Here is a 25,497-nt window from a genome sequence, read left to right as displayed (position 1 = left end):
TGGAATTTTGATTTGATTTGCTTTCCTTTGCCACATTATACAGAGGGCAGCGTTTGCAATGAATGCATGCAAAAGTTATGTGGTGTAACAAAAAACATTAAATTCATAAAAAAAAACCTTATAGATTTAATAGCTTAATTTCTTTTCTAAATGTCTAAAGTACATAAATAAGCAGTTTGGATTGATGGATATTAGGCACAAAAAAATGTAAGATGTTGTAGATAGTCAAAAATTAATTAAATTACTAGCTGAATCGGGCCCGCTGCGCTGCGCCCTCTTTCACTTTATATGGAACAATATTACCCTTTGAATATTTATTTTCGTCAATTAAAGAGCTTTCAGTGAAATACCATGCTACGAAAATACTATCTACGTATCGCTTGACTAACAGTATAACAACATAAGTGCCTTTATCTGAATCCCATATGATCTTTATTGGACCAGGAATTCGCTCGGAGGGTTTAATGCCATTCTAAAAAGATTTTATTTCCGCCCGATATTCTCATGATGTCCGATTTAGGAGTGTTTTCGGGTGTGAGGTGGTCCCCTAGACACTTGGCCCTGAACAAAATATCAGCATCGTGCTCTTGTCTCATTTCATTTAAACCCCATATTGCCATTGGTTTATGTAGAGTTTATAGGATGAGGCGTCCCACAAATACTTGGCCCCAAAATTGGTTATCAAATTATTGGGTTGCCCAAAAAGTAATTGCGGATTTTTTAAAAGAAAGTAAATGCATTTTTAATAAAACTTAGAATAAATATTAATCAAATATAATTTTTTTACACTTTTTTTCTAAAGCAAGCTAAAAGTAACAGCTGATAACTGACAGAAGAAAGAATGCAATTACAGAGTCACAAGCTGTGAAAAAATTTGTCAACGCCGACTATATGAAAAATCCGCAATTACTTTTTGGGCAGCCCAATAGTTTTCTACTCTCAAATACCTTTCATTTGAGCATATTGGCATGGTCGGCACATTTTTACCCTTTGGATGTTTTTTGGGGAAAAAGCGGTGCCCTAAATACATGGTCTCACATTTGGATATTTGTATTATACTCCCAAATACCTTTATTTGAGCCCATATTGTAATGGTCAGTAAATCATTGCTGTTTGTGGTCTATTTTGGAAAAGAGGTAGACCCCCAGAAAATTGGTCCGGAATTTCGTACTCTACTTCCCAATACCTATGATATGAGCCCCACATTGATATGGTGGGGAGTGGGGTGGTCCCCCAAACACTAAGCCCTGGAAATATTGGGTTGCCCAAAAAGTAATTGCGGATTTTTCATATAGTCGGCGTTGACAAATTTTTTCACAGCTTGTGACTCTGTAATAGCATTCTTTCTTCTGTCAGTTATCAGCTGTTACTTTTAGCTTGCTTTAGAAAAAAAGTGTAAAAAAGTATATTTGATTAAAGTTCATTTTAAGTTTTATTAAAAATGCATTTACTTTCTTTTAAAAAATCCGCAATTACTTTTTGGGCAACCCAATATATCAGCATCGTGCTCTATTCTCATGTATCTATATATCATTTATTTGAACCCCATATTGGCATTGGCCTCGTTTTCTAATCTCAAATGTCATTCTTTTAAACCCCTCATTGCAAAAGTCAGCAAATATGTCCAGTTTGAGGTATGGACACCAAAAACTATCAATATCGAGCTCCACTGTCTTGAAGACCCAAATTGTCTTGGTGAGCAAATACGTCCTATTTGGGAGTTAATATTGTGGTGGGATGTCCCCTAGACATTTGGCACCGAATGTTGATATCAGGGTCTTCTCTTAAATACCTTTCATTTGGGCTCCATATTTCCATAGTCGTCAAACATGACCGGTTTGGGAGGATGGGGCGGCCACTCATTGGCTTGGCCTTGGAAATATATGTCGGATTCGTGTTCTACTTTTAAATACCTGTTATTTGAGCCGTAATATGGGGCTAATGGTCAGCAAATACTTCCTATATGGGTGGCCTTTTGGGGTTGGGGTGGCCCCATACACTCTTTCCCGAATATATTGGGTTGCCCAAAAAGTAATTGCGGATTTTTCATATAGTCGACGTTGACAAATTTTTTCACAGCTTGTTACTCTGTAATTGCATTCTTTCTTCTGTCAGTTATCAGCTGTTACTTTTAGCTTGCTTTAGAAAAAAAGTGTAAAAAAGTATATTTGATTAAAGTTCATTCTAAGATTTATTAAAAATGCATTTACTTTCTTTTAAAAAATCCGAAATTACTTTTTGGGCAACCCAATAGATATCAAATTCGTGCAATACTCCCAAAGACCTTTCATTTGAGCCCCATATTGCCACGGCCAGTAAATAAGTCCTGTTTGGGGGGTGTTTTGGGGAAGGGGTGGATCCCCAAATACTTGCTCCCGCATTTGGATATCAGATTCGCATTCTACTTGTAAATACCTTTCATTTGAGTCCCATATTGCCATGGTGGGAAAATATGTCTGATTTTGGGGTGTTTTGAGGGTTGGGGTGGTCCACCAAACACTTGGTACGACAATTGGATATCCGATACGTTTTCGAATCTTAAATAGCTTTCATTTGAGTCCCATATTGTCGTGATTGGTATATATATATATTTGGCAGGTTTTGGAGGTGGGGAGCCCCCCTCCCCCCCAGGTACCCCATCCCAAATTTGGATACCAAATTTTTGTTTTTAGATTACAAAATTTCGCCTAAATCGCATCACCCATTTCCGAGATCTGGCGTTGCTGAAAATTTAGGTAAGGGGGAGGGTCCGCCCCCCCCCTTCAGATATCAAAAACTGTAGTACCCTATTTTCACCACGGGACCATTAGGCACCACTTGTGAATTTTTCAAGAAAATCGGTTCAGCCTTTTTTGAGTCTATAAGGAACACACAAACACACTGACAAACAAACACAAATTGATTTTTATACCCTCGACCATAGGATAGGGGTATACTAATTTCGTCACTCTGTTTGTAACACCTCGAAATATGCTTCTAAGACCCCATAAAGTATATATATTCTTGATCGTCATATCATTTTAAGTCGATCTAGACATGTCCGTCCTTCTGTCTGTCTGTCGAAGGCACGCCAACTTTCGAAGAAGTAAAGCTAGGCGCTTGAAATTTTGCACAAATAACTTTTATTAGTGTAGGTCGGTTGAGATTGTAAATGGGCCAAATCGGTACATGTTTTGATATAGCTGCCATATAAACCGATCTTGGGTCCTGACTTCTTGTGCCTCTAGAGGGCGAAATTTTGCTCGTGGTGTTTTGGTATCACTTCCAACAACTGTGCTAAGTATGGTTCAAATCGGTCCATAACCTGATATAGCTACCATATAAACCGATCTGGGGTCTTGACTTCTTCAGCTTTTAGAGGGCGCAATTCTTATCCGATTTGACTGTAATTTTGCACGTGTTGTTTTGGTATCACTTCCAATAATCGGTTCATAACCTGGTATAGCTGCCATATAAACCGATTTGGGATCTTGACTTCTTGAGCCTCTAGAGGCGCAATTCTCATCCGATTTGGCTGAAATTTTGCATAAGGTGTTTTGTTATGACTTCCAATAACTGTGTTAACGTAAATCGGTACATAACCTGATATAGCTTCCATATGAACCGATCTGGGATCTTGGGATCTTCTTGAGCCTCTAGAGGGCGCAATTCTCATTCGATTTGACAGAAATTTTGTACAACTGCTTTTCCCATGACCTTCAATATACGTGTCTAATATGGTCTGAATCGATCTATAGCTTGATACAGCTCCCATATAAACCGATCTGCCGATTATGCTTCTTGAGTCCCTACAAATCTTATCCGAATGGGCTGAAATATTAGGTTGCCCAAAAAGTAATTGCGGATTTTTCATATAGTCGGCGTTGACAAATTTTTTCACAACTTGTGACTCTGTAATTGCATTCTTTCTTCTGTCAGTTATCAGCTGTTATTTTTAGCTTGCTTTAGAAAAAAACGTGTAAAAAAAGTATATTTGATTAAAGTTCATTCTAAGTTTTATTAAAAATGCATTTACTTTCTTTTAAAAAATCCGCAATTACTTTTTGGGCAACCCAATATTACCCAATGACTTCCACTACAGTCTTTAACATTCAATTCATTAATGGTCCGAATCGAATTATGACTTGATAAATAGCATTACAATTCTTATCCATTGTTCTTTGTTTGCCTAAAAAGAGACACCGCGCAAAGAACTCGACAAATGCGATGCATGGTGGAGGGTATATAAGATTTGGCCCGGCCGAACTAAGCACGCCCTTACTTGTTATACGTAAGATTCAAAGTGAATCTTCAAGGATATGAAAAGAGATTTTAAAGACTAGGGCGGAAGAAGATAACGATTTTAGTGACTTTATTTACGCTCTTTTTTTTATTCTGGCCACAAAATTGTTTCATTTTGTAGTTGAATGTTCTTGTCTAGCTGAGACCGTTTGGTTTTAGTTTTGTTTCGTTTTAGAATAACTTATAGAAAAGAGTTTTACTGACCTGTATAAACATTCGCTAAATCGCCTTGCACACATTCACCATATTAGAGTAATCTGAAAGTGAAATTCATCATCAATCAACCATAGGTATTGCTTTATCGAAAACAATTTTTATAAGCTTACAGGAATAGATTTAAAAAAAATTTCTAGCAAATCATCATTCTAAAGCTAGGCTTGTAAAAATTTTGTTTTTAGTTTATTATGACTCAAAACTTTTCAACTCAGACTCTTTTCAATATTTTTATTACCATTGTTCACCCTTAACTAATATGCCATTTTCATTTCAATTTTTTTTCAGGGGCCTGTTATGCAGAATTTGGAGTGCGTGTACCGCATACTTCCGGTTCGGCGTATATGTATTCATATGTTGCTGTTGGTGAATTTGTAGCATTTGTTATTGGTTGGAATATGATATTGGAATATTTAATAGGTGAGTGTGTCCTTTCAATGACCATTAACTACTCTCTACGATATATTTTCTTAAGAAAATTGCCAGAAAAATCCAATTGCACTAACTCCCAGTGCATTTCTCTAAAAAAAAAATCCACAACTTTCAATTCATTTTCCCTTAAGGACATTCAATATTTATTGGAATTCTTATTTCATGTCTGTATGTTTTTTTTTTTGTTCTCTTCCGTTTTTTCACTTGAAAGCATATGATTGATGGTTTTGCTTTCTAGCTGAAATTGCCATAAGGGAAGTTACTCAAAAAAAGAACAAAAGAAAAGAAATAACAAATATTTGTTTATTCTTAGAATGCTGCTGCTATTGTTTTGTTTTGCAAATGAGGGAGAACCACCAACACTTACATTACCATTACCATTGGTGATGAGAACAAAAAAAAAAAAAAAATTTAAGATTCTCTTCGAGGAAGAGATTTTTAAAGCATTGCATGAAATAGGGGGTGCAAGTTAAACAAATCAATGAAACAAAGGGTCATTTTAAAAGATTTTTGTAAAAGTTTATCCTATGATTCTTAGAGAGCGTAATTCTTATCTGATTTGGCTGAAATTACCCACAGTGAAATCCACTACAATCGGTTTATAAACTGAAATAGCTCCCATATAAACCTATCACCCGTTTATACTTCTTGAACCCATAGAGAGCGCAATTCTTGTTCGATTTACCTGAAATTGCATCAACTAAAGGGTGATTTTTTTGAGGTTAGGATTTTCATGCATTAGTATTTGACAGATCACGTGGGATTTCAGACATGGTGTCAAAGAGAAAGATGCTCAGTATGCTTTGACATTTCATCATGAATAGACTTACTAACGAGCAACGCTTGCAAATCATTGAATTTTATTACCAAAATCAGTGTTCGGTTCGAAATGTGTTCATTCACCGTAACGTTGCGTCCAACAGCATCTTTGAAAAAATACGGTCCAATGATTCCACCAGCGTACAAACCACACCAAACAGTGCATTTTTCGGGATGCATGGGCAGTTCTTGAACGGCTTCTGGTTGCTCTTCACTCCAAATGCGGCAATTTTGCTTATTTACGTAGCCATTCAACCAGAAATGATCCTTATCGCTGAACAAAATTTGTCAAAATTTGAACACATTTCGAATCGAACACTGATTTTGGTAATAAAATTCAATGATTTGCAAGCGTTGCTCGTTAGTAAGTCTATTCATGATGAAATGTCAAAGCATACTGAGCATCTTTCTCTTTGACACCATGTCTGAAATCCCACGTGATCTGTCAAATACTAATGCATGAAAATCCTAACCTCAAAAAAATCACCCTTTATAACCTACAACAACCATGCAAAGAATGGTCTGAATAGGTAAATAGCCTTATAAAGCTCCCATATATACCGCCCCCATCTCCCGATTATGCTTCTTGAGACTCTAGAGGGCGCTGAAATTTTGCACATTGACTTCTAGTTTGACCCTCAACATTCAGTATAATCGGGCAATAACCCATATAAACCGAAGTCTCGATTGTACTTCTTGAGACCCTAGAGATGGCGAAATACTTAACGCATTCGGCTGAAATTTTGCGCAATGACTTCTTTTTATACCCTCCACCATAAGGTAGCGGGTATACTAATTTCGTCAATCTGTTTGTAACTAAAGGGTGATTTTTTTGAGGTTAGGATTTTCATGCATTAGTATTTGACAGATCACGTGGGATTTCAGACATGGTGTCAAAGAGAAAGATGCTCAGTATGCTTTGACATTTCATCATGAATAGACTTACTAACGAGCAACGCTTGCAAATCATTGAATTTTATTACCAAAATCAGTGTTCGGTTCGAAATGTGTTCATTCACCGTAACGTTGCGTCCAACAGCATCTTTGAAAAAATACGGTCCAATGATTCCACCAGCGTACAAACCACACCAAACAGTGCATTTTTCGGGATGCATGGGCAGTTCTTGAACGGCTTCTGGTTGCTCTTCACTCCAAATGCGGCAATTTTGCTTATTTACGTAGCCATTCAACCAGAAATGAGCCTCATCGCTGAACAAAATTTGTCAAAATTTGAACACATTTCGAACCGAACACTGATTTTGGCAATAAAATTCAATGATTTGCAAGCGTTGCTCGTTAGTAAGTCTATTCATGATGAAATGTCAAAGCATACTGAGCATCTTTCTCTTTGACACCATGTCTGAAATCCCACGTGATCTGTCAAATACTAATGCATGAAAATCCTAACCTCAAAAAAATCACCCTTTACTCGAAATATTCGTCTGAGACCCCATAAAGTATATATATTCCTGATCGTCGTAACAATTTATGTCGATCTAGCCATGTCCGTCCGTCCGTCTGTCGAAAGCACGCTAACTTCCGAAGGAGTAAAGCTTCCCGCTTGAAATTTTGCACAAATACTTCTTATTAATGTAGGTCAGTTGGTATTGTAAATGGGCCATATCGGTCCATGGTTTGATATAGCTGCCATATACACCGATCTTGGGTCTTGACTTCTTGAGCCTCTAGAGTGCGCAATTCTTATTCGATTGGAATGAAATTTTGCACAACGTGTTTTGTTATGATATCCAAGAACTGTGCCAAGTATGGTTCAAATCGGTTCATAACCTGATATAGCTGCCATATAAACCGATCTTGGGTCTTGACTTCTTGAGCCTCTAGAGTGCGGAATTCTTATCCGATTGAAATGAAATTTTGCACGACGTGTTTTGTTATAATATCCAACAAGTGTGCCAAGTATGGTTCAAATCGATGCATAACCTGATATAGCTGCCATATAAACCGATCTGGGATCTTGATTTCTTGACTTCTTGAGCCTCTAGAGGTCGCAATTATTATCTGATTTGTCTGAAATTATGTACTACGGATTCTCTTATGACCATCAACATACGTGTTTATTATGATCTGAATCGGTCTATAGCCCGATACAGCTCCCATATAAATCGATCTCTCTATTTTACTTCTTGAGCCCCCAAAGGGCGCAATTCTTATTCGAATTGGCTGACATTTTACACAGGTCTCCAACATGTAATAATATAATAATAGCAGAGCAAATCTATTCTTATATCCTTTTTTGCCCAAGAAGAGATGCCGCGAGAAGAACTCGGCAAAAGCGATCCATGGTATGTAGATTCGGCCCGGCCGAACTTAGCACGCTTTTACTTGTTTGACCTTAGACCTTCATGCGAAATAAAGTAACCGTTGAGTGGAGCGGACGTATTTTCGTTGCTCTCCTCAAAGAAAAAACCAGTAAGAAAAGGCAAAAGTCGGGCGAAGACGACTATATAATACCCTACACCACCTGGAGTATGTAGTACTTTTTATATGTAGAACTTATCTCGAAATCTAGTCAGACTTTAATTTGGATACCTATTGAAATATTAAATATTGGGTTGCCCAAAAAGTAATTGCGGATTTTTTAAAAGAAAGTAAATGCATTTTTAATAAAACTTAGAATGAACTTTAATCAAATATACTTTTTTTACACTTTTTTTCTAAAGCAAGCTAAAAGTAACAGCTGATAACTGACAGAAGAAAGAATGCAATTACAGAGTCACAAGCCGTTGAATAAATTTGTCAACGCCCACTATATGAAAAATCCGCAATTACTTTTTGGGCAACCCAATAGAACCTTGTAAGATTTTCCTACGATAGGGCAACAAATTTGGATTTCCACATCGTCAAAAGGTCATATCGGATAAAAGATTATATGGGAGTTATATCGAAACCTGTGCCAATTTTGATGACACGTACTGGGACGTCAAATAGAACATCTCACGCCCCATACTGTAGAGATGTGACCAAAAGTGTGGCTTTTACTGCCGGATCGGATAAAATGTATACATTGGAGCTATATCTAAATCTGGACCGATTTTAATGACATCAAATGAAGCACTCCGTGCCAAATTTGGTAAAGATCGTACCAAAATTGAGGCTTCTACAGCCTTAAAAGGCCATATGGGATGAAAGATATATATGGAAGCTATATGTAAACCTGAACCGATTTTCATGAAATTTTGCACACATATGAGGACGTTGAATAAAACACCCCATGCCAAATTTTGAAAAGATCGGACCAAAATTGTGGCTTCTACAGCCTTAAAAGTCCATATCGGATGAAAGATATGTATGGGAGCTATATCTAAATCTGAACCGATTTTCATGAAATTTTGCACACATATGAGGACGTTGAATAAAGCACCCCATGCCAAATTTGGGAGCTATATCTAAATCAGGACCGATTTTAATCAAATTTCGCGCACATATGAAGACGTAAAATAAAGCACCCCGTGCCAAATTTGGTAAAGATTGGACCAAAATTGAGGCTTCTACAGCCTTAAAAGGCCATATCGGATGAAAGATATATATGGAAGCTATATGTAAACCTGAACCGATTTTCATAAAATTTTGCACACATATGAGGACGTTGAATAAAACACCCCATGCCAAATTTTGTAAAGATCGTACCAAAATTGAGGCTTCTACAGCCATAAAAGTCCATATCGGATGAAAGATATATATGGAAGCTATATCTAAATCTGAACCGATCTTTATAAAATTTTGCACACATATGAAGACGTAAAATGAAGCACCTCATGCCAAAATTTGTAAAGGTCGGACCAAAATTGTGGCTTCTACACCCTTTAAAGATCATATCGGATGAAAGATATGTATGTGAGCTATATCTAAATCTGAACCGATTTCGTTCAAAATCAATAGCGTTCGTCCTTGGACCATAAAAGAGAGTTGTGCAAAATTTCATGACAATCGGACAAAAAAAAGAAACATGTTACTTGATCACAAGAATACATGGACAGACAGACAGACGGACATGGCTAAATCGAATCAGGAAGTGATTCTAAACCGATCGGTACTCTTATCAATGGGTCTAGCTCTTCTCCTTCTAAGTGTTGCAAACAAATGCACAAAGTTATAATACCCTGTACCACAGTGGTGGTGTAGGGTATAAGTATCTGTATTGGGGAATAGGTACTACCACATTTGCAGGTGGAGATGGCAATCCTCATCAAGCTCTTATAAGCGAGCAAGCTCGTTCCGATCTACGTATACGACCGATCGCCGCAGGAACTTAATGGCCATTGGTTATTTAAAGGCGCCAATATCTCGCCTTGTCGTATCGAGCATCATGAGCACTCAATATTTAAGCAAGAGTCGGTGCTACCCGGTCTCTCACTGAGACTCTCCGCGTCTGCAGTTGCAGCTCCTCCGTATGGGGCATTCCACTGCCCGCAACCTATGGACGAACTCGGTAGCTTCCAGCTAAGCTACTGTGAGAGAGATTGGTGCTCAAAGTTTCGGCCTGTGTGATGGTCATAGTTATCCCTTGCACAGTGATTCCGATATTCCAATATTATGATCTTTACACATTCTAGTCTTCCGAAAAATTCGTTAATGGTTCCATTGTCGGAACCCTGTTCGTTAGGCTGTCTTCAGTTGTTGTTGGTGTTGTAGCAGTTTGTTGTATTCTATCTTTCGTCTGCTTGATTCTGTTGAGTATCCACATCCAAGAACTCTACGACTAAGATGGGGTGCATGCAGAGGCATCTGGGTCTGAGTCGAGGCCGCTGCTTCTGCCGGATCGTAATTGAGCCAGAACTACTCTGGTTTGCCGGCGGAGGTCAATTTCTTCAGGTGCAATGGGAGACGGTCGTCCTCTAAGGAATACATTCACCCGGCAGCTATTTACCGCATCTGCTACCGTGTCTGCATAAATGTTGCCTAGACCCGTTTCCTATGCCGCTTGCTCTAGAGGTTCTCTCTTGTAGCGCTGAATCTCACGCTCTAGAACATGTAGATCTACCATAAGGCTTCTGGATACCTATTCACAAGATGATGATTTGGATGGTCTCTGCCATAACAGCCCAAAAGGTATTGCTTAGACAGCATGTTGTAATGTCTTCGCACGGGTAGGATCTTTGTCCCCTGATGGAGGTAGTCCACATGAGAACTGAAAAGACAGCCCAGAGACCACACTGCCGCTGCATAACTTATCACAGACCGGCCAATTGCCTTGCACAAGGTCAAAAAGGTTTCTTTGTCAGCACACATGGTACTGCCGGCAACTGACTTGAGGTCCTTGTTTCTACTTTTGACCTTAGCGCAAAATTGCTGACATGTGGGAGGAAGGTGTAAGAGCTGTCGAATGTAACACCAAGTATTTTACTCCATCTTTAGCTTATTATTCACCTTTTGCGAATTTGTAGTGAACAATGTGGCTGAAGATTTGGTGGCAGATATCCTCAATTCTCTTGCAGCGAATTAAGCGGCAAGATCGTTGAGGTATACGTTTAACCTATTGCATATGTCAACAATGGGTGAAGGGGCCTGATGCCATGATCGTACAATCGTCCGCATATGATACAATCTCAATGCGCTCTGTAGGGGATGGAATAGAAGATAGGCAGAGGTTAAACAGTGCCGGAGATATCACCTGCCTTGTGGAACTCTCTATTTTACTCAACGGGCTTTGACTTCTTATCCCTAAATTCCACAATGACTGGCAACCACACAGATAATTCGCAACCCAGCGTTTCAGGCCTGGCTGGAGGGACGTGTTGGCGATGTCCTCAAATAATCGAATGACTTCGATAGGTCCCATGCCACGAGGACCGTCTTATCACATGGCCTGGGCTGATTGAAGCCCCGGCAAATGTGGGCGGGGATGGCATGCAAAGCAGTTGTTGTGATATGTAGTCCTCGAAATCCATGTTAATGCTCGTCGAATGGAAATTCTCCAACGAGGCTAGGGAGAAGTAGTGCCTCAAGCGTTTTGGCTACTGGAGAGAATAGTGAGATCGGTCTGTACGACTCCCCCAAACTCGGATTCCTTCCAGGCTTCAGTAGCGGGATACCTCTGTCCATCTTCCAGATATCGGGAACTATAAGAGTGTTCAAAGACTGGTTGAGGAAAGTCGTAAGGTACTCAACTCCAGGTAGATCCAGATCCACGGATGACATTCGTAACTTGCAAATGCAAATTTTTCTCATGAACATTTCACTAAGGAATAGGGGCAAACTTCTCACATATCAATGAGAGCAGTCCGATTCAAGTTTAAACTCAATGATAAGGGGCCTCCTTTTTATAGCCGAGTCCGAACGACGTGCCGCAGTGCGACACCTCTTTGGAGAGAAGTTTTACATGGCATAGTACCACACAAATGTTGCCAGCATTAGGAGGGGAAAACCACCGCTGAACATTTTTCTGATGGTCTCGCCAGGATTCCGATCCAGGCGTTTAGCGTCATAGGCGGACATGCTTACCTCTACGCTACGGTGGCCTCCATTCGTAACTCTACCCACGGTAAATTGTGATGGCTGTCCATCAGTTCGGAGACCACGGATACGACGAATGCCTCTCCTCCTAGTCCTGTCACTCTCGGGATGCATAATAAATTGACGATTGAACAATTTGGCGCATCTCTTCAGATCAGTCACAGTTACGTCGCCAAAAGAGACTGACGTCCTGTCATCCCGCCTACCGGGGTTCGAGAGTGACTTAACAGTAGACCACAGCTTACCTAAACCGGTACCTAAGTTACATTGCTCCAAGTGTTCCAGCCACAAACTCCGCTTATGTTCGCTCGCTGATTCTGGCGTTAGTGGGGTCCGTACAACGAATCCCTTCACGCTTGTCTGGGTATTCGACCGGCTGATATAAAGCGAGCGGCTGCTGTGTTAATGATGTCTCGGAATTTCCTCTCGGCAACTAACACATCCGAGGGGGATGCCAGTTCACTGAAGTGGCCATTAGTGTCCGGCACACAGAGGTTATGAAGTCTGGTCTGACCACAAAGGGATGACAACTTGCCAGGATGCGTCACTCAGGCGATCAGGGGATGTAATGGAAATGTCTGGCATCGGCATCCTCATTCACCGTGCAAAAAGTGGAGCGGCGCACAGAGGTTATGAAGTCTGGTCTGACCCCAAAGAGATGACGACTTGCCAGGATGCGTCACTCAGGAGATCAGGGGATGTAATGGAAATGTCTGGCGAGCTGCTACACCTCCTCGTTATCCTAGTGGGGGCATCCTCATTCACCGTGCAAAAAGTGGAGCCTTCAATCTGCTATGCCCCGCTGGTCGTTACCTAGGGGAAAATGCAATGAAACGTTATGCGCATTAAAGTCTCCCAGAACCAAACAATTGTGGCCAGATAGTAGCCAACTTATGTCGGGCTTGTAGGCTTGGCCATTAACACAGCTACCAACCGGCCGTATTTACACGTTGTATAGCTCTATCTCGGCAGTACCGGACTTAATTGTCATCCCCATGCACTCCATGTTGGGGTCGCTAGCGCCAGGCGCAGGCGAGATGGATCTGTACCCCACCTCCATTCCTTAAGCGATCCTTACGTAGTACATTGTATCCGTGACAACAAATATGTCCTTCCGACTCATAAAATCCACAATCTCGTCACTCTTCCCTCTGGCCTGCGATGCTGCTTTTGCGTATATTGCCGCATGGGAGAGGTCGGGCGGCACATAATCCGACGACGAAGACGCAAAAGGAGACGAAGACAAAGACGACGCTTGTCACCCACTGCTACAGGACCTTGCAACATATTCAGTGTGACTATACTCCCGCAGTGAAGTGAGGCCAGAGCAAGATCGGACATGTACCCACTCCATGCACCGGTTACACCTCACCGATACCGACCGATGATGGAGGCGCTTCTGGCAAACCGAACAGAGACGTAAGGCCAGACCAAAATCGGAACTCCATGCACCGGTTACACCTCAACGACATCAAACCGAACAGAACCAGGGACCGGCGTTCTTTTCAATCCGCGCATGGACCAGATGCTTGTGGAGAAGGCACTCCAGGATGTGCCTCTCCCATGACATAAAAAAAGACGAACACGTACACTGAGGCGGCAGCCCTAGCCGATGAGGATGACATCGGGCTACCAATCCGGTGCGTACAACCGGCTGCCATGGGATTGTATTACTGTATTGAGACTCCCGTACCTGCACTGCCAGATGTTGCAATATTAAGATCTTTCTTCCAAGTCTTCAAAATCTTGAGTGGGTCGGCTACCTGATGTTTTGAATACACTGTCTGATGTTTTGAATATTAGAATCTTTGCTTATATGCAGATCTTTGCCTATCCCAGTCTACCGAATCTGGAGAAAGACGGTAATGGTTCTATCCTCGAGTCCCTGTTTGTTAGGCTCTGTTGAGTCTCTCGTCCCTGCACTGCCTGATTTTTTAATATTAGGAACTTTGCTTATCCTAGTCTTCCCATTATTGAGAAAATCGGTGATGGTCTCGTCGTCGGCCCCTGTTCGTTGGGCAGTCTTCAGTGTCCTCCATGTAGGGATCTTTGCCTATCCTAGTCTTGCCAAACTTGAAAAACACAGTTTTGTCCCCATAGTACGCCATGCCTTCAGTCCTCCAAACAAAGCTTTCAACTTCCAAATATTTCATCTTAAAATCTGTTTTATTTGTATTTTTTCTATATATTGTATAATATTCTTTTCTTTCTAGGAACAAGTGCCTGTGCATGTGCGTTAAGCTCCAGTTTTGATTCCCTAACGGGTGGTGCTATCTCATCTACCATAGGCGAGACAGTGGGTACCATATTTGGTGAGTTCTCCATCCACATTTTCCATAACCAACTCGAGTTTTTTTTTTATACAATTTTTTCCACCACCCTTCCTTTCGAACAACAGGTAAACCCCCTGACTTTATAGCATTTGGCATAACGTTAATAATGACCATGGTATTGGCATTGGGTGCCAGCAAATCGGTGATATTTAATCATTCCTTAAATGCCATTAATTTGGCCACCTGGGTTTTTGTAATGACCGCAGGCCTTTTCTATGTGGACACAAGTACATGGACAGAGCATCAGGGCTTTTTACCCTATGGCTGGAGTGGGGTAAGTAAACGGTCTTCTCTCTACACCCCCAGGGGGAGGTTTTAATCACCTTAACTTTTTGTTTTTGTTATTTTAGGTATTTTCGGGAGCTGCCACCTGCTTCTATGCATTTATTGGCTTCGATATAATAGCCACAACGGGCGAGGAGGCCCATAATCCCCAAAAAAGTATACCAAAAGCAATAATGGGCTCATTGGTGGTGGTTTTGTTGGCCTATGTTACAGTTAGTTTAGTTTTGACTTTGGTGGTGCCCTATGACCACATTAATACCGGTGCTGCCCTGGTGCAAATGTGGACTTATGTGAATGCGCCCAAGTGTAGGGCCATAGTGGCAATTGGTGCCACTGCGGGCTTGTCGGTGGCCATGTTTGGCTCCATGTTTCCCATGCCTAGAGTTATATATGCCATGGCTCAGGATGGTTTGATATTTAGGTAAGGTTTTTGGTATTTTTTTTTTTAAATAAAGAAAAAATAAAGACTTTTAAAACCTTTTGTGCAAATCTCAGACAACTATCACAATTATGGCAGCGCACTAATGTACCTGGTTTAGCAACGATTGGCAGCGGCATAGCTGCTGCCCTGGTGGCACTCTCAGTGCGTTTGGAGATTCTAGTGGAAATGATGTCCATAGGCACTCTGCTGGCCTATACACTGGTCTCCACCTGTGTTTTAATTTTACGCTATCAACCGCACAGTACTTCGCTCATAGAACTCTTGCCAGCCCAACTGAGAACGCCGTTGGCGCCTGGGGCCTCCACCGATCCCAGAGGCACTACCGCAGAAGTTTTGGAGTCCAACAAACTCACCATTAAGCGAGTGACCCGCGGCATGTCCGACTCCGATGATTCGTTCATAGATGAAAGTCCCGAAGGCTATTTGGGTCGTGATGATCAATTTTTGGTATCAGATCGTTCAGAGAATAAATTCTATGGGGCCGTACATGGGGCACCCACCGGTCCCACTGGGCAAGCCAATGCTTTCGATACCATGGGCCTTAACTTTGTCTCTAGAAAAATCCATGAATATTCGTACCTGTGTCCTGGCTTCTTTCCCTGGATCAATCCCGGCCAAGCCACCTCGGAAAGTGGTGAGTCTATTCCAATTCCAATTTTTTTGTGAAGCCTTTGTTGTTTTTTTTTTCGTTTTTCTTTTGTTCTTGTTTACGAAATTTTCGACTAAATCTAAATCTCAACTGAACTGAAATTGTTTTCAAAATTCTAAATTTCTGCACACACAGGCATGTATGTGACCAAGCTTGTTGGCATCATGTTCGGTCTCATATTCTTCTTGGATCTGTTTGCGGCCATTGGCTGGTCCGGTGGCTTCGCAGCATTCATTTATTTCATTTTAATTATCGGCATATTTGTGATATTATTAATTATCTCAAGACAACCACAAAATAGGTAAACCAACAAATTCCTCTCGATTTCCCATGCATAGGGAATGATTTTGAACTCACTTCTAATGGCAATGTGTTTTCTCTTGTTCTCTGGTTCGTTCTCTCTGTCTCTCTGTGTTCTCTCTTCCCTTTTCTCTGTGTAGATATGCACTTGCGTTCCTCACCCCCGGACTTCCATTTATTCCGGCAATCGCCATTGCCGTCAATATCTATTTAATATTTAAGTTAAGCATATTAACCTTAGTTAGATTTACCATTTGGATGTCGGTGGGCCTGGTCATGTACTTCTACTATGGCATTACGCACAGCAGCCTGGAGCAGGCCAGCGATGATATGGAGTTAAGGGTTGACAAGGACTATGTAAGTTAATGTCGCAGGGGGTGGGGGTGTTATAAAGAATTTGGTTTTTTTTTTAATTATTTTCTTGGTTTTTCTTTTTCCACAGAGTAAAAATGTCGAAGAAAAAGCTGTCTGGGATCAACCTTCCTATATGAACCAAAATCATGAGCCCGTATGGGCTAGCCAAGATAACAACACAACAAAACCCAACAAGCAAACTACAACAAGTAAGTTTTATATGCTGAAATTTCGATTTTGAAACTCTTATTCGGAAAGATAGACTGACGTAGGGGATGATAGGTATAGATACCAAGTAACGGTTCCTGGGTATCGAACTTTCGATTTTTACCGAAAAACTTTTTTTTTTGCTTCCCCATTAACTTAACTTTCCACTTTGCGGGTAAAATCGAAAACCTGACAAAATTCCTATTTACTAACGCACATGACCTATCCTTTTCAAACTTTGATCACTGATTGATTCTTATTTTACGTCGAAGATGACTGTCCAATTATTGGGTTGCCCAAAAAGTAATTGCGGATTTTTTAAAAGAAAATAAATGCATTTTTAATAAAACTTAGAATGAACTTTACACTTTTTTTTTCTAAAGCAAGCCAAAAGTAACAGCTGATAACTGACAGAAGAAAGAATGCAATTACAGAGTCACAAGCCGTTGAAAAAATTTTTCAACGCCGACTATATGAAAAATCCGAAATTACTTTTTGGGCAACCCAATATTATTTTTTTAAAAAATTCTTTTCTGTACCAACCACCTTAGGATGGGCTTATACTAATCAAGTCATTCCGTTTGTATCACCTCGAAATATTGATCTGCGACCCCATAAAGTAGATATATTCAGGATTGTCTCGATATTCTGAGTCTATTTAGCCATGTCCGTCCGTCCGTCCGTCTATCGAAATCACGATAGCAATCGAAAGCGTAAAGCTAGCCGCTTGAAATTTTGCACAGATACTTATAGGAGACCGCAGTTGATCTTGTCACGTGGTGCCTGAAAGAGGCCTTCTTGAAGGCATGTCCCGAAAGAGTACCGCCACGCAAAACCAGCCAGTCATGGTGGTCACCGGAACTGAAGGTGCTCAGGAGGGAGAGCAGAAGACTTTTTAACAAGGCCAAGAGAGAGAGAACATGGCAGAGGGCTGGGACGAGTATCATGACGACCTTGGACGAGTTCAAGAACGAGACGAAGAAGGCGAAGAGGAGTTTCTGGGCGAAATTTTATTGGGATCCGGAAAACACTAGTGAGGCATCTAGGTTGCGCAAAGTACTCTCGAAGGATCCCATCACGCCTAGCTCGCTGTGGAGAGAGGACGGGACTTACACCGAGAGTGGGCAGGAGACGGTGGAACTCTTGATGGAGGCTCATTTCCCAGGGGGCCAGGAATAGGTCGGCGATCAGCCCATCGCAATACCTACACATGTGGCCTTAACGGATGACCTGATCAGGGACATCGTCGTCGTGGAGAAGATAGCGAGGGCGGGTCGCACTTTCCGGAATTATCCCGGCACTGCTGCAGGAGTCCTTTGGAGTCACCCTGTCATGGCTTGAACAGTTTTTCAGGGCGAGGCGAGCCTGGCATGGTCCTACATACCGAGGGCATGAAGAGATGTCAAGGTGGTTTTTATCCTCAAGGCGGGAAGAATAAACCACAGTACGACGAACCTAGGCCTATTAGTATGTCATCGTTATTGCTGAAAACACTGGAAAGACTAAATGACCTGAAGGTGAGAGGGGGACTGACGCCGTAGAACTTCAGTGGGACACAACACGCATACCTCAAAGACTGGTTGGTGGAGACGTCTCTCCGACATAAGGATTACACTTTGGCCGCCTTCTTGGATATTGAGGGGGCTTTCAATAATGTGGAGATTGGGGCGATAGTCGCCGCACTGGACCGCACGGGGATTTAACCCTTTAATCTCCCAATGGACAAATAATATGCTTTATAGCAGGATCATTAATGCGAACCTGGGAGATTGTGTGGTCAGAAGGCGGGTGGCCAGAGGAACGCCCCAAGGAGGGGTGTTCTCACCGATTCTGTGGGACCTCGTGATTAATGAAATCCTGATGGATCTCGGTGGGGACGGCGCGAGCATTAGCGCTTATGTGGGCGACGTCGTGCTGCTGTTCCGAGGCAAGTTTCTGTCGACGATCAGCAAGATCATGGAAGGGTCACTGAGAAGGTTGTCGCGATGGCCTACCAGGAATGGGTTGAGGACCGACCCAGGGAAGACGGAGCTGATAATCTTTTCGCGTAGATATAAGATACCGGTGTTCAGAATCCCGTCCTTGGACGGGGTCACCCTGCGGCTGTTGAAGGAGGCGAAGTACCTAGGCATAGTCCTCGATTCGAAACTGTCCCGGAAGAGGAACACCGAGGAAAGAAGCCGTAAGGCACTGTGCGCTTTTTACTCCTGCAGCAGGATGTTCGGTAGGAAGTGGGGGGTGACTCCCAGGATGATTTATTGGATGTATAGGGCCATCGTGAGACCAGTACTGGCCTATGGAGCACTGGTATGGTGGGATGCCGTAAGAAGGAGGACACAAGCGAGGGTGTTCGAGAAGGTCCAGAGACTGGCCTGCGTCGGGATCACAGAGGCACTGAGATCCGCACCGCAGGCCGGCCTGGAGGCAATGCTGGACATGCAGCCCATTGCGGCCTATATTTGGAACTGCGCCAGGGTCGCACTTAGTCTAAGAGAGCTCGGCATGCTGAAGGAGGAAGGTTGCGTCCACAGTTCGATTCTGGGTGTTACGGATACGGAGGGTAGACTGACTGCCGACTGGTGTGAGGGCATTCGCGATTCGTTTTCCTGAGAGGGACGAATGGAGGGCAGATGGTGTACTTAAGAAAGATGAGACCTCGATCTACACAGATGGCTCCAAGATGGAGTCAGGGACTGGATTGAGGGTCTATTCTGATGCACTCAATATCGGTATGTCTCTAAGACTGCCGTACGAGTGTTCGGTCTTTCAGACAGAGGTCTATGCCATTGCAGTGGCCGCAAGAATGCGCCAGGAGGGGTTCGTCTTCGCCAATATCAGTATATCTCTGAGATTGCCCGACGAGTGTTCGGTCTTTCAGACAGAGGTCTGTTCCATTGCAGTGGCCGCAAGAGTGCGCCAGGAGGGGTTCGTCTTCGCCGGGCGGACCAGTCATGGGTCTTGCCTACGTGTCATTTGTCGAGCTACTGAACACAGTAGATGGGGTGGCCAGAGCGGCGTTGGTGGTGAGGAGGAACTCGGTAGATGATTGCCGGACTGAGGAGGCGCTATGGCCGGTCATCGACCGGAGGAGGACGAGGTAGTTGCTGGCGTTCGATAATAGTACTTTGACAGGGGTCATAACCGGACACTGTGCCAGAGGCCGCATGGAGGCGCGCATGTGAATACCGCACAATGACTTCGGTAGGAGTTGCCTCGATGAGGATGAGGAGGAGACTATTGAGCACTAGCAGTTTTCCTGTCCGGGTCTACAGAGACGGAGGCTCTCCTTTCTGGTGAGCCGTTTCTTTTGTGATGTGGGTGAACTTGCAAACGTACCTCTGATATCTCTCCGACGGGGGGTGCCACCAGCTCCGGCGTAGGCATATCCGTGCTTGCGTAGGGACGGGCGGTTTCATATCGGCTCAGATTCGGATATAGTTCCCATACAAACCGATCTCCCGATTGGACTTCTTCTGTTACGACTGCCAACAACTGTGCCAAGTACGAAATCCAAATCAGTCTATAACCTCATATAGCTCCGGTCTCTTGATTATCCTTGTTCGGTTCATAGAAGGTTTAATTTTTGCTAATTTGACAAAAGTTTAGTATGTAGAATAAAATTATGCCCTTCAACTAAATTTAGTTTGTATACATTTTTAGCAGAATCCATGTCGGTGGGTCCCTAAGATTCGGCTTGGCCGAACTTAGCACGCTTTTACTTGTTTGAACCTAGCATCTTAACCTTAAAAAACATTAAACTTTTAGATACGCTCACTGTTGTCTTGTCTCGGGGTCAATTTTCCAACTCTCAACGACATTTTGACTTTAATTTTAGTTTTTGTCTTTAATAACAAGACGCAAAGTTAAGGATTAAACCAAATCAAATAACAACACACGACAAAAACAACATCATTGAAACAGAGTTGATTGGTGCCCATTTCGTGAGCATTTCATTACATTGGTAAATAATTGAAGCGAAATTTCTATTGTCGCAGCGACATGTCGCTACTATTTTGCTTATAGAACTATTACCACTTCTACGGCATGTGTTTGCATTTATTTCATCACCATTTTTTATAATGCGTTTTAACAGTTGTTCGAGCGAAAAGTCGAAGTCAAAACTAGGCTTTAGTTATTCTATACAAATAGAATCTCTTTGGCCTTGTAACTTAACATAAAACTCTTTTCTTGGGCATATTTTTTCAAAAAAGCACTTTTTTCTAATTTCCAGAACCTGCTTCAAATTATTCTACGAAAACACAAGATTCAACAAAAAGTAACACACATAATACATCAAGTGCAAGAAATCCAGCAATTGGACAAACAAGTGGCAACACGGGCACATTCAGTATGTTTGTGGATGAAACAGAGTTTCCAACGTGGGATGATTAAAGGCATTAAACAGAGATTGCCAATAATCGTTTTAAGTATTAATTTTCGAATTAAAAATAAAATGCAAGCAAACCATAACCGATTCCTCACATACATACACAAACTAAATCCACTAAAATTAATAGAACTAAACCAAAGAGAACAAGAAAAAGAGAAAACAAAACAAATCAAATCCATCAGAGCAATGCTTAACAAATTATTTCCATTTTAAACCAAAATAGAACATAAAGTAAGGAAATTGTTTGCAATTTTTTTTTGTCTTGTTTTTTTGAAGTTTTTTTAATATAAAATGTAAATAATCATAACTAGTTTCATACACTACACATATTATTCACCTAGAATATGTATATATACATAAATTGAGAAAAATAAGTTTTAGATAACATAGTTTGGTCGCATCTATTTATTTTGCCTTAAATTTTCTTACAATTATAAAAAAAAAAACCAATGTCACTTTTTTGAATTCGTAGCAGATTATGACAAACAAAAGATGGACCTACCCTTATGTACAACCAATTCCCATGGCTGAATAATAGAAAGTTATGTCACTTGCCAGAAACAAAATGTGGAAAGACCCCATGAACATTGATAATGTCCAAATGTACCAAATAAAAATTTAATAAATGAAGAAAACGTAAACACAGAATGAATGTAAAAAAGACAAGATTAAATAATAGAACGATAATTCACTTGCCGAAATCAGAAAGTGGAATGGCCCCATGAACATTAAGGTTGCCAAATGTGAGGATTAAAAATAACACAAATAAGAGAAAACGTTAACAAAAAAAAAGATAAAAAAAGAGAAAAAGTTGACATCGTCAATGGGAAGTGTTGTCAAATATTAAAAAATTATATGTCAGCTGATTGCTTGACAAAACCTTACTAAGTTAGTAAAAAGAGAACAAGCTGAACTCTCCAATCGCAGTTAATGCAAGTGCAAATTTGCCCACGAACATTGCATTAAGGACCGCGGGGCATTAAGGACCAGGGGGTGATCTCCGTTTCAAGTTATTTTTAGCTCAATGATAAGGGACCTCCTTTTTATAGCCGAGGCCGAATGATAAGGAACCTCAATGATAAGGGACCTCCTTTTTGTAGCCGACACCGAACGGCTTGTTGCAGGGCGACATGGGAAGAAGTTTTTTCACAGCTGCTAAGCCAAGTACACATGGCATAGTACATCACAAGTATCGCCACCATTAGGAGAGGATAACCATCACTGATGGCATGTTGTCAGAATGGATGAATAAGCTCCAGCAAAGAAGTCTTTTGAAGGCAAACACGGCGGGACAACCAAAAGCCCAATAGTAAGATCAAGTGGTGGGAGACACCTCGAAACTTGGTGTCAGAGATTATAGAATAAGCGCAGAAGATAGAGGCGCTAGGAACGCTGCTCTACATTGGCTAATGGGACAAACATTCTGTCATAGTCAATTAAAGAAGAAAAAAACCCCGCTGACAAATTTTCTGATGTTGAACGAAAAATATTCATAGAAAGAAGAGACAAGTGAGAAAAATGTGAGGAACTTAGTAATATTATATCGTGTCAGCCGATTTTCTTTTGCAGAAATCGGCGACTCAATGTAAGCCACTAAAGCCACTGCGGCTGATATCAACTTGACTTCGTTTTCTGATTCTCGCCAGGACTCGAACCCAGGCATTCATTGTCATTGATATACATGCTAAACTCTGCGCTACGGTTGCCTCCAAAATGGAAACTATATTGCTGTCAAAAATGCAAAAAAAAATTATATCGGGTGATTGTTCTCTGCAACCTTATGGGCAGTTTATATGGCACATCTAACTCTTATTTATCGACTGTACTTGTTGATTACAGTTTTTCCCAACAACGATACATCGATTTCTTATATCCTTTGCTTTTCTGTATATGTTGTGAGGATTCACTGAATAAGTTGAAATCAAGTGATCAGTCGACATACAATTTTTTTAATTTTTGGCAGTACTTGGCATTGAGGGTGTCAACTTGTTCTCTTTTCATATTCATTCTTTATTTACGTGTTCTCCTATTTGATGACATTTTCAATCGGCAGATTTTACATCCTTAATGATGTTCCACTTTATGTTTGCGCAAGTGACCTAACCTTGTAGTAGTGAATTCTGATATGTTGTTTCTTTGCTTCACTTATTTTTGTTTATGATTATATTAATGATTATACATTTCTGTTTAAACGGTATTCGATTGACACCAATAATCGGAAAATCAAATAATTTCGATTTTTTATTCATGCCTGATGCTCAAGAAAACATGTGGCGCATACATGGGTCTTTTTCAACAATACTATTACAATGGCCATACATCATGATGTGCTCCATTTTTTTAGTAAATCCCCATTTTTTTAGTGAATCCTGGTTAACTCCCAGGATGCACTTATAAGGTGAGGTCATGAGAACAGCTGAGTAAAATTTTTTTTATTTTGGTTTTGATTTTGCAATAAAACTAAATGTCAAATGCTTGTTAACACATATGTGATTTTGTTCTAATATCTTAAAACGATGTTTCATTTGATCCGATATTCCACACATAAGCAACAAAACGATGTTTTAATGATGCAAATACAACTTCAAACTAATTTGAAGAAGATAAATTGGTAAACAACGTTTATTTTTAAAACTAGTTTGACATTTGCAATTACTGCATTTGCCAATCAAGGTAGTTTCTTTGGGGGTAGTGCTAATGACGCTACCTCTTAATTGTACCATGGCTAACTCCATTGCACTTGGGTTGGTACCTTATTCGTCTTTTCAAATGAACAACCGTCAAACTCCATATAAAACCATTAGAAATGAAAAATATGTGAAAAAATAAATGTTTATGGTGCTTAATACTGAGCTTAAACTTGAATCGGACAACTCTCATTAGTTGATTGATGGGCAAATTTGCATTGCAGTATCTATAAGGAAACCGTACCAGTTGCTTCTTAGACGAGCTTGTTCAAAACCCTTTTATTGTTGTTCAATTCGATAGTCTCCTCAGTGGCCTCTCCGACTTTGGGAATAATCTAGTGCCAACTCAGCAAACTTGGCGTTTCTCTCATGCTCGCAGTCCATTAGTGGATTTCCCTACGTTTTAGATGGGTTATCCTATACTCTATTCAAGTTTGTCTTTTAATTAAGTGAATTGAATGCTTCTCCGGAATATTTTCATTTTTGGGCGTCAAGAAGACTATATGGTCCTTTGTTTTGATTTTTTCCCAAAATTCTATTTTCAAATTCAAAATTTTGAAAAAAAAAAAATTATAAGGCCTAGTAATAGATGTGACGACACAATTCCTACATTCTTTTAAATAATTCATCAAATAAATTTCAACAAACCCTTACACAACAAAACAAATTCCTATCCCAAACAATCCAGTTTAAAATTTATTCCTAAAATAAAGTCATTTTCAATGTATATTTGACTAAAAACATTAACATGTTATTATAGTTTAATAAATAATATAAATATATACATAATTTAATATATACATACGTATATTTATAGAAAAGAATATTCAAAATATTCATAAGATAAAGTTTGTGAATTTACATAAAAAGCGCATATGACTATAGCTTGTGATGAGTTTTATTATATATTGTATTCAAAATTCCAGGGTTCACTGAAACTAGGTTAAGTCACTTGCTGAAAACAGAAGGTGGAAAGGCCCCATCAACATTGAGGATATCAAAATGTGCCGTTTGAAAATGACACATAAAGTCTAGTTCTGAGTTCTACTTGTTCGACAAAAAATAGTGACGAAGAAAGTGCAAACACATTCCGTAGAAGTGGTACTGAGTTCTGTGAGCAAATTTTATGCGACAAGACGCTGCATTCGTATAAATTTGGCCTACTACTAAGTTCGCATTCTATAGGACTACATAACACAAACAAAAGTCATACAAATATACACAACAAAAGCAATTCCATTGAAGCAGAGTTGTTTGTGTTCCAGCTCGTGAGCATTTAATTACATTTGTAATTAATTGAAGCGAAATTAATTCTGACGCAGCGACATGTCGCATGTATGTTACTCATATAATTCAGAACCACTTCTGCTTCTGCGGAATGTGTTCGCATATTCTTCGTAAGCATATTTTTATAATGAATTTTGACAGTTGTTCGGGCAAAACGTCGAACTCAGTACTAGGCTTAAATGGTCACGTACTGGGTCGCAAACAATTCTATTTCAGTGTAACGAGTTTTCAAATAAGGACTTGACAACTTTTTTTTTATAAAACCCAAACCATTTGAGATATTTCAATAAAAATTATTATCAATCAAATGGATACCGCAGACACGTTTACACCTGTCAATGCGT

The 25,497-nt window shown here is 40.6% G+C and overlaps 2 protein-coding genes across 2 annotated transcripts in view; one reads left to right on the top strand and one right to left on the bottom strand.

Moving 5' to 3' along the window:
- LOC106087913 (uncharacterized) overlaps positions 1 to 4,538 on the bottom strand; it is a 153,071-nt gene extending 148,533 nt beyond the window's left edge. The window contains exon 1 of the mRNA XM_059368022.1: positions 4,486 to 4,538. The gene's annotated coding sequence lies outside the window, so the exon portion shown is untranslated. The remainder of the gene's footprint in view (positions 1 to 4,485) is intronic.
- Positions 1 to 21,827, top strand: part of LOC106084108 (high affinity cationic amino acid transporter 1) — a 97,178-nt gene extending 75,351 nt beyond the window's left edge. Inside the window, exons 4-12 of the mRNA XM_059368019.1 lie at positions 4,783 to 4,914; positions 14,433 to 14,531; positions 14,618 to 14,826; positions 14,903 to 15,258; positions 15,333 to 15,913; positions 16,064 to 16,229; positions 16,369 to 16,585; positions 16,671 to 16,791; positions 21,021 to 21,827. Coding sequence (XP_059224002.1) covers positions 4,783 to 4,914; positions 14,433 to 14,531; positions 14,618 to 14,826; positions 14,903 to 15,258; positions 15,333 to 15,913; positions 16,064 to 16,229; positions 16,369 to 16,585; positions 16,671 to 16,791; positions 21,021 to 21,181 — 2,042 coding nt within the window. The 3' untranslated portion in view covers positions 21,182 to 21,827. The remainder of the gene's footprint in view (positions 1 to 4,782; positions 4,915 to 14,432; positions 14,532 to 14,617; positions 14,827 to 14,902; positions 15,259 to 15,332; positions 15,914 to 16,063; positions 16,230 to 16,368; positions 16,586 to 16,670; positions 16,792 to 21,020) is intronic.
- Positions 21,828 to 25,497: the final 3,670 nt, after the last annotated feature.

Source organism: Stomoxys calcitrans, chromosome 4, assembly GCF_963082655.1.
Source record: "Stomoxys calcitrans chromosome 4, idStoCalc2.1, whole genome shotgun sequence".
In the NCBI taxonomy this organism is placed as follows: domain Eukaryota; kingdom Metazoa; phylum Arthropoda; class Insecta; order Diptera; family Muscidae; genus Stomoxys; species Stomoxys calcitrans.
The sequence above is the reverse complement of the archived record's forward strand: the minus strand, read 5'-3'. Positions and strand labels throughout refer to the sequence as shown.